Here is a 15,926-nt window from a genome sequence, read left to right on the forward strand (position 1 = left end):
TAGACATTTGATTTTAGGAAGGTAAAAAAATAAAGTAAATAATAATAATAATAATAATAATAAAATAAGAAGATGAAGAAGAAAAATAATAAGAATAATAACATTACTACTATTATTATTATTATTATTATTATTATTATTATTATATATTTTATTATTATTATTATTATTATTATTATTATCATTATTATTATTATTAATAATTATCATTAGGAGTAGTAATAGTATTATTAGTAGAAGTATTATTGTTATTATTATTACAGCCCTGTAAAAGAGGATACCCTCACATAACTGTTCTCCAGAAGTTTCACCATGCACGCAGCGCACTGTTATGTGTCTTTTAAAGAAATAATGCAGAAAAAAAAATTCATAAGAAATTGCACTTCGAATTTATTTTATTTTCATGTAGTTCCATTAAATCACAGTTGTATATATCTCAGGCTGTTCCTGAATCGTAAACACTACAGAGGTAATATAGCAACTAAAAATGACAAACATCACAGCTATAAAAGTTAGCGTGGAAATAAATAAAAAAAAACTTACCTATTTTACCATTTTATTCTTTCTGAGATGTCTAACAGCCAAGCCGAGTTACATACGTGAAACAGCAGGAAAACATTATAGTGCCACAATAGTGCCACCTAGCGCAATGAAATAAAACAAAGACTAAACTTAAATACGAGGAAATATAATTAAAAAAAAATTTGGCAGCGGTGGGATTCGAACCCACGCCTCCAGAGAGACTGGAGCCTAAATCCAGCGCCTTAGACCGCTCGGCCACGCTACCAGACAAAGGGCCTTGTAAATTGTGATTTTGATGTGTCATAATCGGGAACAAAACCTTATAGTGGTGTATGAGTGATTACTTCTGACTCCGCAGTATGCACAGGGCTTCTGTTTAGTCAGTGACAGCCCCATAATGAGTCACCGAGTTCCTTCCTGCATGGGACTGCTGTATTGTACACTGCTATACACGTTTGTGCTGGTTTTCGGTTTGTTTCTTTTACACATGAAAGAGACTCACAGGATAGATATGTGTATAGAGAGCAATATAAGCTAACAGCCCCAGTGGCCTAATGGATAAGGCACTGGCCTCCTAAGCCAGGGATTGTGGGTTCGAGTCCCATCTGGGGTGTGAGGTTTATTTTTTCCTCACAAAACTTTAGACGCACGATTGATATAAGAATTTTATTTTCTAGTATTTAGTACATGCAAAAACTGATGTTTTCCGTAGTTGTGTATTAACCACTTGGCTGTTAAACTCCTTCATTCACATGAGATCATTGAGTTTTATAACTTTTTTTAAAGCCAAAGAAACAAAACAAATAAATAAAAGAACTAATTGAGTAAAGAAATGACTAAATTAATAAAAATATGAAAACAATACGAGATATTTATTTTCTAGTAATGTACTTGGTAATATCAATTTTTCTATGCTAATATAGGTTATATGCTGTTTTAACTAATACTTCATGTTTAAATATCTATTTTTTATACTGTGGATTAATTGTACTGAGACTATGGATTTAACTTCTGTTAATTCCAAACTAACCAAGTAATTAATAATTGACTGACTGAATGAATAAATAAATAAATAAACAAATAACCACTGCAAATAAAGTCTAATATGTGTAATATGTGTAACACTAAATAACTGATTAGCCGTGAAATAACAACCACCTTCAGGAAGCCGAAATAGCTCAGTTGGGAGAGCGTTAGACTGAAGATCTAAAGGTCCCTGGTTCGATCCCGGGTTTCGGTAGTTCTTTTATATTTACTAATGATAATAAAATTCTTGTTGCCATGGCTCCTAATTTAAATCACGTCAGCTACGTCAATGCAACTACTCACCTAACTTTGTGCTTGCAAGTATGACAATTATTAGGGCAAGAATATTCTCCAATGTATTTTTACATATGTATTATTTCATATTACCAGGGTGACTTTGACACATTAGTAGATGTAACAAATGTATATATATAGTTTGCTTTAATTAGGTTATTATACTACATTTTTGTGCAAGAAAAGTAAGACAATAATTACTGGAGAATGAAGCAAGAAAAAAAACATGTCAGAAGTGGGATTCGAACCCACGCCTCCAGAAGAGACTGCGACCTGAACGCAGCGCCTTAGACCGCTCGGCCATCCTGACATTCGACAAGTTGTGGTTTCATTCACCAATTGTCTAGTATCTCAGCAATTCAACAGTATATACTAATATGAAACCTCGGTTTCCTAATATTCTGATAATAATATTGAGTTGTTATTTTACCCTGTATAATGCCTAATGGCGTATTCTAGAGACATGACCCCTAGACTTCTACAGAAATCAGCTGCAGCCGTTTCCCATTGCCAGTGTTTAGTAAAGACAATCAGTGGTGCAAGTGGGCGGGTACGGGTGGGTACGGCGTACCCGTAAGAATTTAGCCGTGGGTACGCCGTACCCACACCGACGGGCCGCCGCTCCTCTTCCTTCCCTCCCTCCCCCACGCCGCACCGCCGCACACGCCTCTGATGTGAGGGAAGGAGAGTGCAGCCTGCGCCTCTCGTTCCCCTCAGTCTCCGGTGGGTGTTTCAGTTTACTTCAGCGCCGATCCGTGAGCCAATCAGAGCTCGCACCCGCGAGCTCTGATTGGCTCACGGATCGGCGCTGAATTAAACTGAGACACCCGCCGAAGACTGAGGGGAACGAGAGGCGCAGGCTGCACTCTCCTTCCCTCACATGACAGACAGGAGGACAGCGACGGCAGCGGTGAGTAGGGGAGGGGGGCATGTTATACCTGGCACTGGGGGGGGGCATGTATACCTGGCACAGGGGGGCATATATACCTGGCACTGGGGGCATATCTGGCACAGGGGGGCATATATACCTGGCACTGGGGGATATCTGGCACAGGGGGGCATGTATACCTGGCACTGGGGGCATATCTGGCACAGGGGGGCATATATACCTGGCACTGGGGGCATATCTGGCACAGGGGGGCATATATACCTGGCACTGGGGGCATATCTGGCACAGGGGGGCATATATACCTGGCACTGGGGGATATCTGGCACAGGGGGGCATGTATACCTGGCACTGGGGGCATATCTGGCACAGGGAGGCATATATACCTGGCACTGGGGGATATCTGGCACAGGGGGGCATGTATACCTGGCACTGGGGGATATCTGGCACTGGGGGGGCATGTTATACCTGGCACTGGGGGATATCTGGCACTGGGGGGGCATGTTATACCTGGCACTGGGGGATATCTGGCACTGGGGGGGCATGTATACCTGGCACTGGGGGATATCTGGCACTGGGGGGGCATGTATACCTGGCACTGGGGGATATCTGGCACTGGGGGCATATCTAGCACAGGGGGGCATATATACCTGGCACTGGGGGATATCTGGCACAGGGGGGCATGTATACCTGGCACTGGAGGATATCTGGCACTGGGGGCATATCTGGCACGGGGGGCAATGTATATCTGACACAGTGGGGGCATTTGTGTATCTAGCACTGTGGGGCAATGTGTATCTGACACTGTGAGGCAATGTATGGCACTCTGGGGGCATTTCTGTATCTGGCACTGTGGGGCAATGTGTATCTGGCACTGTGGGGCAATGTGCATCTGGCACTGTGGGGCAATGTGCATCTGGCACTGTGGGGCAATGTGTATCTGGCACTCTGGGGACATTTGTGTATCTGGCACTGTGGGGCAATGTGTATCTGGCACTGTGGGGCAATGTGTATCTGGCACTCTGGGGACATTTGTGTATCTGGCACTGTGGGGCAATGTGCATCTGGCACTGTGGGGCAATGTGTATCTGGCACTGTGAGGCAATGTGTATCTGACACTCTGGGGACATTTGTGTATCTGGCACTCTGGGGACATTTGTGTATCTGGCACTGTGGGGCAATGTGTATCTGGCACTGTGGGGTTATATGTATCTGGCACTGTGGGGCAATGTATATCTAGCACTGTGGTGCAACGTGTATCTGACACTATTGGGGTCATACGTGTATCTGCCCCTCCCCCATATGTGTATCACGCCCCCATTTTCATTGGCCACGCCCCATGTGGCATTTGGCCACACCCATTTTTTTGCGCGCGCGCCTTCGGCGCGCGCACACAGTACCCGTAAGACATTTTTTCTACTTGCACCACTGAAAGACATGCAACAAGTAGCAGTATTTACTGATAAATGTATTATAGAAATGAGAATAAGGATACATAAATGACACTGCGGAGGATTTTACTAAAATATATAAGAAATAAACAGCGTGCTATAAACATTTTCTAAGCAAATTAAGTACAAGGAAGCAATTTTACATGCATTAGTGGGTTTTGTTTTGTCACACGTGGGAGAAAGATTTTCTTTTACTAAGTGAATAAAAAGAAAGTCAGTGTTCCAGTATGTAGGGGCATCGGAGGCACTTGTTGTCCGAGTTGCACGGAACTCTGTCACGGGATTCGGTGAAAACGGTTCTCACAATTTCTAGCAGGCTGTGCATGTCACACAGATTACATACGCAACTTTCATCAACTACGTGTCATTCAGAGTCATATGCAGGGGCATATCAGTAATGGGTGCAGGGTGTACGCTCCTCACGGGGCCCCTGAGCCCAGGGGTGCCCACATTGCACATCCTGCTGCACCCATTCAAAATACATACCTCTCTGTGGGCGCTGCAGTTATCACCAGGAACATAGAATAATACCCCTTTCACATCGCACTAAAAACCCGGTATCGACACGGCATATTGCCGTGTCGAAACGGGTCCGTGTGCGATGTGAAAGGTCCTTTGGTGAATTAGCGGGTCGCCTGACCCGGTAATTCAACCCGGTAAAAAAGAAGGGTTATTACCGGGTTGATTATCGGGTCAGGCGCAGTGTGAATGGGAGCCGTTCCGATGCAACACGGCTCCCATTCACAGCATAGGCAGAGGCGGCGCAGGAGATTAGCTCATCTCCCGGCGCCGCCTCCACCCCCGCCCCTGCTGCTGCTGCGCCCTCCGCTGCTATGGCAACCGACCCGGTATATTGCCGGGTCGGAAAGCCAGCAACGGAGCGCAAATGCCGGATCCCACCTGGTAAGTACACGTTTCTCTTACCGGGTAGGATCCGGCATTTGTGATCTGAATGCAGCATAAGTGACCTATTCCCGGGTATCCGTGCCGTAGATATCACCAGAAGCATGAAGATCTGCACATGGGCACTACATAAATCACCGGGAAAATGGCTCCCACAACTAGCGTGGCCAATCCCGGGATAAGCAGAATCCTGGGATTTAGGCCAAAAATCGACAGGGATTCAGTCCCGGGATTGGAAGCTCCAATCCTGGGGATTTCAGGATCAGGCGGTCCTTTGTTTTGTTTTTTTATGCCGTGCAGCATTGAATGTTCTCAGGAGGCAAAGATGCTGCCCGGCTACCTCCTCCCGGCTCCCCCTGTGCAGCGTGATGTGAAGACAGAGGTCACGCTGCACAGCCAGCCGCCCGCCGAACGGACCTCACCAAACCGGAGGAATTACCCACCCACCCTTCCAGGTACCATGGTAGTGAGTTATGTGTGTGGGGTGGGGTGGGGTGGCGGGCACACACAGGAAACAAGCCAATCCGGGGATTGAAAAAATGGCCCGGGATTGGCCACCATACCCGTAACATTTTTCCAGAGATCAGAGCAAGTGCAGTTGACTCCGGGCACTTGCCAGTGATAGGGATGGGGGCCCAAACGGAGGTTGCACACAAGCCTTTCTTGATTCTCCCTTTGTTGTCCGCATCTCCAGTTCAGTGGTTGTAACTGGGCAGCAACAGACATTCGCAAGTAGGATACGTATTCTGTGGGTGTGTCGTACGCATGTGGACAGAAATGCAGGCTTTTCAGAGGTGATTGTGTGTTAGATAGACTGTGAATGTCAGTAAGCCTGAGAGAGGCAATTTCAAAGGGCAACTATTTTACTAGTAACGGGGTTCAGATCATTTTCTGGAAATGGGACGTCATTGCAAACTATGGATGCAGATTCAAGTATTTGTACTATTTAATAGGAGTCTAAAGCAACAGATATAACGGGTTGGGTATGGGTGACCGGCGGAATCCATATCGACGTCGTTTGAGTTTAGGTTGCTGGCGGGGGGTGGGCGAGTGCAATGAAGCCCCGCCAGTCACATAACTGCATCCCAATATAACAGATACTGTATAACTTACATAAGGCTAAATAACGCTTATTCTCAAAAGGGGACTGTGTGGGCTGCTCTTGATCAAGCTCTGAAAAGCTATGCTTGTCTCTATTGGCTAGCACCATCTTCAGGTTATCTGCTTTTGTAAAAACTTACCATCAGAATGCATTAAGTTGGGAGGCAGTGCTCCGATCGCCATCACCAGGCTTGTAAGCACTGAGACAGCTATGTGCGGAGCAGAATTTAATGTCTGAGACTTATCATTATGGGCCTATTTATCAAATATTATTTGCGGGCTATTCCCTGGAAACAACCACTTTCGGGTGAGGCACCCCCACAAATATTAAGGATCCTCTGAATTCACCATGGAGGGACCACAGAAGATATCTCCATATGTGATAGCCAGGCAGCGGCAGGTACATCAGTGATTTTAAAAGCATTGCACGCCAGGCCGTCTCATCACATAAGGAAGCAGTTTATTTACAGTTCAGACAGGGTTATCACGACAATGACATTTGATTTCTTGTTCTCTTCTCTTCAGCGTAATATTCATATGGGTTACATCAGATTACATTTCCTTTAATTTGCTTCACTGGCAATAACAGCATTAACAATGATGTGACAGCATTACAGTGCAGTACATACCGCATCCGCAAACTGAGATTCATTTCAGTGTGCTCTCCCCTATTCGCTAGGGGCTCTATCTAAACGGGATCTCTCATGGACACGTTACTTGGGGCCTTCCGCCAAACGTGGTTTCCTACCACTCACCCAGATAGTCCTCTCCTGAAGACTCACACCTCCCGTCCTGCTTCTTGGGTACCCCTGAAGGTGGGGATCCCCTTTGTTTCTTCCACTGATTGCTCATGCTGTTGCTGCTCTCACACTGCAAATCTGGATATCTTTTGCTCTTCCTAGCAGCACCTACATGCTGTTCCATAATGCCAGGGACTGTGGAGTACCATGCTTTTTCCACCATCCCCAGACTGCGTTTCTCCTGGTCACTTAGCCTGTGCCCTCCATCTCAGTCCTCAAGCTCACACTGAACTCTAACCTGTGTTTTTTCCTTGTCCTCTAAAACCCCCTACACTTCCTGTCATAACCCCCTACATGTGGCAGGATCTGAGAGAACTGGTTTAACTGGTTTGGGGCCATAAACTCCCCCACTCACAGATAAGAATTAAATGGCTTTTGGAACTTTCCAATATCTGTTATCTCCTAACATTCCAGTATGCCACACATATCTGCTGCGTTCCCTTCATTTCTGACAGCAGCTACAGCCCCCATAGGTTTCTATGGGGCTGCAAAACTGTTAGCATTAACCAAGCTTATTCCAGAGATTGGTCCCCCGCAACAAACTCCATCTGTTTCATTGTGAGCACATCACAGAGACGGGCTTCGGTCCCTCTGGATGTAAACTGATAAGATTGGGCAGTATTTTATTTCATATTGCCTCAAACAACAATCAACAAGAAATTACAATTATTGGATCTAAAACCCAATAATTGATGAATATACCTTATGGGGTATATTCAATTAAAGTCGGATCCATTCCAACATGCATTTGTTGGAATGGATCCGACAAGCCTTATTCAATTGAGTGGCCTTATCCGACTGTCGGATTTGGCCGGCGTCCAGGCAGCTGCTATCAGCAGCTCTCCGTGTGTGAGATCACAGGAAGCTGCTGAAGGGAGCCGCACATCACGGCACTCAGCCGTGTAGCCCAGTGCCGGCTGGGGAGCGCTGCAGGGATAGAAGTGCCTGGACGGGGGACGCCCGTCATAAGGTACCTGCCTGCCCTGCCGCCCCTAGCCCGCCTCACCACTCCCCATTGCCCGCCTCACCGCTCCCCATAGCCTGCCGCACCGCTCCCCCACCTCCTCACCTCAATCTGACTTTTTTTTAAGTCAGATTGAGATTTTCGGAAACGGGACCAAAACCTGTCGAATTTGGTCCCGTTTACGACAGAAGCACGCGGATCGGCAGCTATTCCGCCGATCCACGTGCTTTCCGACAACTCAAATTTCCCTACTTGTCGGAAAGCTGAGGGGGGGATTGAATAGGTCGGAAACCCTTCCGACCTTAAAAAGTCGAAAACTGCTGTCTGGCCAACAAGACGGCAGTTTCGACCGTAATTTAATATACCCCTATAACTTTTACTACGCATTTATGTTCATTATCATCTGATAGGCAAACTGGAGTCTTAAATGATGTGCTAAATTTTTTGTTTTTTTTTTAAATTTGAGGGTGGAATCATTCATTTATAGAAAAATAGTGTGACAGATATAGTACAGGATTCTGTTCCTTTCCTTTATTTTTGGATAATATGTAACAGAATGACCAGTGCTGAAAATACCACAAAATATATTCAGAGATTTCAGTGGTTGATCTGCAAGAAAGATCTTTTCCAGCAAGGAGAATACCTTTAGTCATCCATCGCTTCTCTATTGTTGGAAGTGGAATATATATATTAATCACCATGGTATTTTCTCACACTACATAATTACACAAGGGCATTTATTTTCTTTTGTATTTGAATAATATCCACTGATCAAGTGAACGCTGCTGTGATAGAAGACTGAACAGACTAACAGCACTAATGCAGTAAATATGATCGCAAAGAAAAATGTCAGCACCAACTGAAACGATGATATTAAAGTACAGTGATATGGTTCAGTACAGTGATACGGTTCAGTACAGTGATATGGTTCAGTACAGTGATATGGTTCAGTACAGTGATATGGTTCTATACAGTGTTAAAGTTCAGTACAGTGACACAGTTCAGTACAGTAATATGGTTCAGTACAGTGATACGGTTCAGTACAATGATATGGTTCAATATATCAGTATTTGAAAAAAACAAATATATATTGCTGATAATATTGATTTCCAATATCCTTCTAAGAGGTTTATATCTTTATCCCAACCTCTGGAGGAATGTGCTACCCAATTGGACTCTTGGACATACTTGGCCCAATACATTCAGGCAAACAAATAAAAAAAATGCAGAATAACTTCTTTATTTGCACTGTCTACACACAAAGTTTTGATGGCACTTATTGTGTGACGTTACACCCTTGTTCTGTCAGTTGCACTTTTTTACTCGATAAAATCCTATATAGATTTTTATGGCAGGACCACCTTTCTTGTCAAATAGGGCCTTTATCGGACCAATTTGTTAGTACTGCTGCATGTGTGGCCTTAATAAGACTCAAACATTTTTGAGGCTGGCATTGCTTTTTTATCACTGTACTTGATTGATAAGAGATTATTAGAGCTGTATGGATGTTGATATAACATGGGGCCAGATTCAATTACCCGTGGTGCTTACTATGGGCTTGTAGCTCCCGGGTATGTGCCCAGGTCTATTCAATTGCATTTAATGTGAATTTCTGTTCAAACACTTCTGAGGTGCGAAAATAAATCTGTGGTAAGTAGGGATTTGTGCCCTTACCGTGGCTGCCACAAGCATGTTCACCCATGGACCCTGGCACTTAACCCGCAATCTATTGGTTAACGTGTGTTAGTTGCTGGCTTACTGCGTGAGCACATGGGCTCCACATCAGAGGAGTCTTTATCATTTTTATACATGCACACAGTGTCAGATACTGGTTGGAGGCTGTGTTAGAGAGTAGGGTCATAAGAGGTGAAGGTCATCTGAAGATGGTGTTAACCCAAGGTGAACCTCATCCAGTCACACAATCACCCTCAGCATCCTTTAATTGGTGAGATACTTCTGAGGTTATCCAAGAGGGTTTCATGGAAATAACACATTACAAATGAATCTTCTTGTGGAAAAACGGAGACCAGAGAGTCTATAGTCTGTCACAGCTGTTATACAGTCTCATATAAAAATGGTCTGTAGAGTGATTTGCAGATACTGTAAGTCACTCCGAGTCACAGAGGGTCCCTTATTACAGTGAGTCACTGGATGCCAGTGGAAAAGGACTGCCGCATGCAGACTCCCAGTCTCCCTCATGCTGGGCACTGCTTGGCAAGACTGCTGTCAGAACTTGTGCTTTCCTCTTGTACCGGAACTTTGCACCTCTCACCTCCTGAGAGGAGAAACACAGACAAAATATAAATTGAAAGCATTAGACAGATAGTAGGACCATAATGTGCAGCATCTGTGATGTATAGCAAAGCACAGGAGTTCATGTGATAACATTGATATGTATCAAAGCTTACAGAGAGATAAAGTACTAGGGGTGGTCATACTGAGGCAGTACTAATAATGAGTCAGACCGACTTATTATTAGTAAGCTGTGGCAGTCCCAACAGCAATGAAGAAGGAGGACGCAGTCCATTGGAGGAGTGGAGGGGGCCCTCCCCCACCCCGCCCTGCCTCTCTCTCCACACCTCTCACTCCTCCTCCTCCTCTCTACTGAGAGGCTCCTCCTCTCTACTGTTGCTGCCGAGGACTGTTTTGCAATTGAAATGCCACCCAGGTAGGCCCCACTCTCTCTAGCCACCAGTGACACCAAGATGGGGAGGGGTGGGGGGGAGAGGGGAGTGTGTACTCTTTGCCCGCTTCACTGTTCTAAACAGCAGAGAGAGGACTTTGGGCAGGAAGAGAGAGGCCTGGGATGGGGAGAAAGGGAGCTGCAGAAGCAGACAGTCCTCTCTCTCCCTGCGTATGGATGAACAGCATTGTTTGATATATATATATATATATATATATATATATATATATATATATATATATAAAACCAAAAATACCCTTAATTCGCGCTGTACTATAGATGGGGCAGCAACTCTTCAAAAATCTCCCTGCTAGTGGGAGATAAACAAAGATATAGGGGTATATGCAATAGCGGGCGAAATCGCGGCAATTATCGCCGTTTTTTCAATTCGACCAAATTCGCCAGGTGAATTCCGGAAGGTGGCTTCTGGAATTCACCATATGCAATGAAAAACGGATTCGCCAGAGTCGCGGGCGAAAATCGGCCGATTTTGCGGATTTTACCGCGATTTTAAAAAACGGGGAAAAACCCGAAAAAAAAATGGCGTGGGGTCCCCCCTCCAAAGCATAACCAGCCTCGGGCTCATTGAGCTGGTCCTGGTTCTAAAAATGCGGGGAAAAAATTGACAGGGGATCCCCCGTATTTTTAAAACCAGCACCGGGCTCTGCGCCTGATGCTGGTGCCAAAAATACGGGGGACAAAACGAGTAGGGGTCCCCCGTATTTTTAACACCAGCATCGGGCTCCACTAGCTGGACAGATAATGCCACAGCCGGGGGTCACTTTTATACAGTGCCCTGCGGCCGTGGCATCAAATATCCAACTAGTCACCCCTGGCCGGGGAACCCTGGGGGAATGGGGACCCCTTCAATCAAGGGGTCCCCCCCCCCCAGCCACCCAAGGGCCAGGGCTGAAGCCCGAGGCTGTCCCCCCCCATCCAATGGGCTGCGGATGGGGGGGCTGATAGCCTTTGTGTTCAAAAAAAAAGATATTGTTTTTTCCATTAGTACTACAAGTCCCAGCAAGCCTCCCCTGCAAGCTGGTACTTGGAGAACCACAAGTACCAGCATGCGGGAGAAAAACGGGCCCGCTGGTACCTGTAGTTCTAATGGAAAAAAAATACCCAAATAAAAACAGGACACAGACACCGTCGACAGTAAAACTTTATTACACACTGCCGACACACACATACTTACCTATGTTCACACGCCGACATCGGTCCTCTTCTCCATGTAGAATCCCGGGGTACCTGAAAATAAAAGATCAATTATACTCACCTCAACAGGCTCCAGAGATAAATCCACGGACTTGGCAAAAAAAGAAAACGAACAACCGGACCTGCGGACCGAAAGGGGTCCCATGCTGACACATGGGACCCCTCTCCCCGAATGCCGGGACATCACGTGACTCCTGTCCCTTCAGCCAATCAGGAAGCGCTACTGCCGTGGCGCTCATCTGATTGGCTGGACGCCGTCTGTACTCTGACAGCGCCTCGCACAGCTCCCTCCATTACTTTCAATGGTGGGAACTTAGCGGCTAGCGGTGGGGTCACCCGCCGGTCACCGCTGACCGGCGGGTGACCTCACCGCTAGCCGCTAAGTTCCCACCATTGAATATAATGGAGGGAGCTGTGCGATGCGCTGTCACAGCGATCAGCCAATCAGGTTAGCGCAACGAAGTTGCGCTTCCTGATTGGCTTAGAGACCTGTCAGTGACAACTGTCACTGACAGATCTTAATCGTGGATAGGTGTCCCATGTGTCAGCATGGGACACCTTTCAGTCCGTTTTTGGTGCGGGTAAATGCGCTTTCTTTTTTTGCCAAGTCCGTGGATTTATTTGTATAATATATAACATTTGTATAAGTAATGACAAGAGAGAGATTATTGTTGCTAAAGCATTGTAATACTTACTAATGAATCCTCTGTTCCTCTTCTTACGATTTGACTGTATTATCATAATTACAATTATTACAGCAGAGACTGACAGTAGGATAACTCCAATGAGAATTAATGACAGGGCCCCTAAAAGAGTAAAACAAGGCATTAAATATTATTATCATTGGGGGTAATTCCAAGTTGATCGCAGCAGGATTTTTTATAGCAATTGGGCAAAACCATGTGCACTGCAGGGGAGGCAGATATAACATGTGCAGAGAGAGTTAGATTTGGGTGGGGTGTGTTCAATCTGCAATCTAATTTGCAGTGTAAAAATAAAGCAGCCAGTATTTACCCTGCACAGAAATAAAATAACCCACCCAAATCTAACTCTCTCTGCACATGTTATATCTGCCTCCCCTGCAATGCACATGGTTTTGCCCAATTGCTTTCAAAAATCCTGCTGCGATCAACTTGGAATTACCCCCATTTACTTTTATAGCACCAGAAAATTCCGTTGCGCTTTACATCATAGAATCTGTACAAAAAAATATATATTTTTTAGAAATCATATAAACATTCCACAACACTATAGAGCAGGGTGGGCAACTATTTTAGCTGGGGGGCCTTTAGCAAACAGTCAGGGCTGCAAAGTATTTTGAAAACACTAGAATGAAATTCCAAAAATAAACATATAGGGGGCTATTTAAGTAAAGGGTTGTATGTAATGAAACAAATATTGGTAGATTACAGAAGAAAGGTAGGAGTTATAAAATATGACACTGAAATCTCACTAGGCCTAATGCAATTCAGAGGGGGTAAGAAGAATATTGCTTCTTGTAGCTGACTCTAGATCACTGACGTCCCCTCCTCTCACCAGCTCTGTGGACCGCAGAGGATGGACAGAAGCTGGTCTAGATGGCTGCTGCTGACAGAACTGGCTGTCTCTTCCTTTCACTCGCTGCTCCCTCCACCTTCACTCGTTACAGAGATCTGGCATTAAGGAAGGCTTGCAATATACAATTTTCTACACAGAAGAGGAGAAAGTTGTATACTATGAGCAGCCCCTACTGCAAGATCTCCATCTGCTGACTGTCTGCTTTTTCTCCTTCTGCGGGGCTCAGGAGACAAAAGGATCCAATTGCATCAGGAGCCACATCTGACCCATAGGCCGTCTTTTGCCCACCCCTGCTATATAGTCTGGGTAATCAGCAGCACAACATGATTTTGCTATGGTGCAAATTGCTCATTTTGGGAGTTTTTGTGCTCTTCTTTATTTGCAGTGAACTAGGGGCCTGGTGCAGCTTCAGTTGTAGTTTTATGACAAATTTAAAAAAACTACAACTCCTTTCTCTAGCATGCGGGGGCCTGTCCAGCAAAGGGCAAGGCCGCCCCCCCCCCCCTCGCTAAACTGCGAGAACAGCAGCGCTCACATATTAAGGGTAACCTGCCATGTTTTGGGCCGCAGCGGATGCACGTGACATCACGCAGCCACCGCGGCCTGCTCCGCAAATGGTCTGGACATGCCTCTATTGTCCGGATCATGCCCCCACAACGCCGCATTGCCTGCTCCAAAACGCAGCAATGCTTCCCCGTCGCCGCCCGCACTGGCTCTGAAACTGCAATTGCAGTTTAAGTCCTCACGAATGCGCGTAGTGGCGTGCGCGCAGACGCAGAAGTGCGGAAATCATTTCATAACGATTTTCACACTTCTGCTAATGATCCTGAATCGGGCCCTAGACCCACAATGACAACCATTAGTTAACTAGGTCTGCTACACAAAGATAGGCCAACATAAAGGTGTAAAGAGGTCACAATATATTTACACAAAATTGTGTTCAGTCAGGAGGAGGGACATTTTATATGCTCTGTTTAGTTCTTGAATAACTTCCTGTGTGTATGAAAATTGACTCCTATTGCCACAATTACAAATACACTTACCCCAAGCCAGAAATCCGCTTTCTGTGGTTTTCTCAGTGCTGGATATGTCAGTTTTGAAACGCTGAATAGTGGTGGCATTGACTTGTGGTTGAATAGTGATTCGTTGACTTGAATGTGCCAGTGTCTGTGTTACAATTTGGTGGGGAATATCCAATGTGACATTCGTTGGTTTGGTGCATTTTACATCTTGTGTGGCAGAACCAGCCTCCAAAACTGTTTCACCCTTTGCGCTGCAGCTGATAAGGACATAGTAAAGGGATTAAGCATCATGAAGAGAAACAGGGCTGCTTTCAGTGGTTGTGCACAAAGTGAATAAATATGCAGCAAATTATTAATCACTCCTCATGTAGGAGCGTGTTCATATCACACTTGGGGGCATATGTACTGTGGTCTGAGTTTGCTGGAGGTGCGGAATGCTGACCAATTTTAGATGTTTTTACAAGGCAAAGATTTGCCCATTTAAAAAAAAAATCAGAGCACATGCACGAGCATCCCACACCTCTGGCAAACTCGGACCCTATTACATATGCCACTTGGAAGAGCCTCAGGTAGCATTTTCAATTAAAGGGGCAGGAAAAAAGTGATCTTATCTGAATATATTGCTAGTGAAGGGGGTGGGCTGTCAGTGGTATGTATCAGCCCACCTACCACTAATCACCTGAGAGTCCCTAGTTTGCATGCTAAAACTTCAGTGACATCCTTCCCTAAAGGGGGGTATACACGGGAGAGATGTGTGCTGAGCGAACCGCTCAGCACACATCTCTCCCGCCGCTCAGCACAGCGCGATGTGTGCTGAGCGATGCGGGGGGAGGACGGGGGCCGCTCATTTCACCCAGCGGGTGAAATGAGCGACCTGCTAGATTGGCCTGCATGCAGGCTCAATCTAGCAGCGGCAATAGCGATGTGCGGGGCCGCGCATCGCTATCGCTGAGGGGGGCTACACACGAGTGATCTGTGCTTAAAATCTAAGCAATCTAGTCAGATTGCTTAGATTTTAAGCATGGATCTCTCCGTGAGTACCCCCCTTAAGAGATTAGTTCAGTGACAGAGTGGCTATAAATGAGACCATGGCAGGAAGGTTTTGAAAACCGTATTCAGAAGCTTAATTGTCAGTGAGTCTTAAGGGGGGTACTCACGGAGAGATCCATGCTTAAAATCTAAGCAATCTGACTAGATTGCTTAGATTTTAAGCACAGATCACTCGTGTGTACCCCTCACAGCGATAGCGTTGCGCGGCCCTGCACATCGCTATCGCCGGTGCTAGATTGAGCCTGCATGCAGGCCAATCTAGCAGGTCGCTCATTTCACCCGCTGGGTGAAATGAGCGGCCCCCGTCCTCCCCCCGCATCGCTCAGCACACATCGCGCTGTGCTGAGCGGCGGGAGAGATGTGTGCTGAGCAGTTCGCTCAGCACACATCTCTCCCGTGTATACCCCACTTTAGGCACACAGTATTAGGGCAGCCAGCGTGCACTTATCTGC

The 15,926-nt window shown here is 45.8% G+C and overlaps 1 protein-coding gene and 4 non-coding genes across 5 annotated transcripts in view; 2 read left to right on the plus strand and 3 right to left on the minus strand.

Annotated features, from left to right (window-relative positions):
* Positions 1–705: 705 nt before the first annotated feature.
* Positions 706–787, minus strand: TRNAL-UAG (transfer RNA leucine (anticodon UAG)). Its single transcript has one exon. It is a non-coding gene; the product is annotated as a tRNA-Leu (tRNA).
* A 275-nt stretch (positions 788–1,062) lies between these two features.
* On the plus strand, positions 1,063–1,135 carry TRNAR-CCU (transfer RNA arginine (anticodon CCU)). Its single transcript has one exon. It is a non-coding gene; the product is annotated as a tRNA-Arg (tRNA).
* A 554-nt stretch (positions 1,136–1,689) lies between these two features.
* On the plus strand, positions 1,690–1,762 carry TRNAF-GAA (transfer RNA phenylalanine (anticodon GAA)). The gene has a single exon. It is a non-coding gene; the product is annotated as a tRNA-Phe (tRNA).
* A 307-nt stretch (positions 1,763–2,069) lies between these two features.
* Positions 2,070–2,152, minus strand: TRNAL-CAG (transfer RNA leucine (anticodon CAG)). The gene has a single exon. It is a non-coding gene; the product is annotated as a tRNA-Leu (tRNA).
* A 5,892-nt stretch (positions 2,153–8,044) lies between these two features.
* TNFRSF4 (TNF receptor superfamily member 4) overlaps positions 8,045–15,926 on the minus strand; it is a 54,263-nt gene continuing 46,381 nt past the window's right edge. The window contains exons 5-7 of the mRNA XM_063941754.1: positions 14,446–14,681; positions 12,541–12,651; positions 8,045–10,222 (exon numbers count right to left, since the gene is read on the minus strand). Coding sequence (XP_063797824.1) covers positions 10,143–10,222; positions 12,541–12,651; positions 14,446–14,681 — 427 coding nt within the window. The 3' untranslated portion in view covers positions 8,045–10,142. The remainder of the gene's footprint in view (positions 10,223–12,540; positions 12,652–14,445; positions 14,682–15,926) is intronic.

This window comes from Pseudophryne corroboree, chromosome 10 (genome assembly GCF_028390025.1).
Source record: "Pseudophryne corroboree isolate aPseCor3 chromosome 10, aPseCor3.hap2, whole genome shotgun sequence".
Taxonomy (NCBI): domain Eukaryota; kingdom Metazoa; phylum Chordata; class Amphibia; order Anura; family Myobatrachidae; genus Pseudophryne; species Pseudophryne corroboree.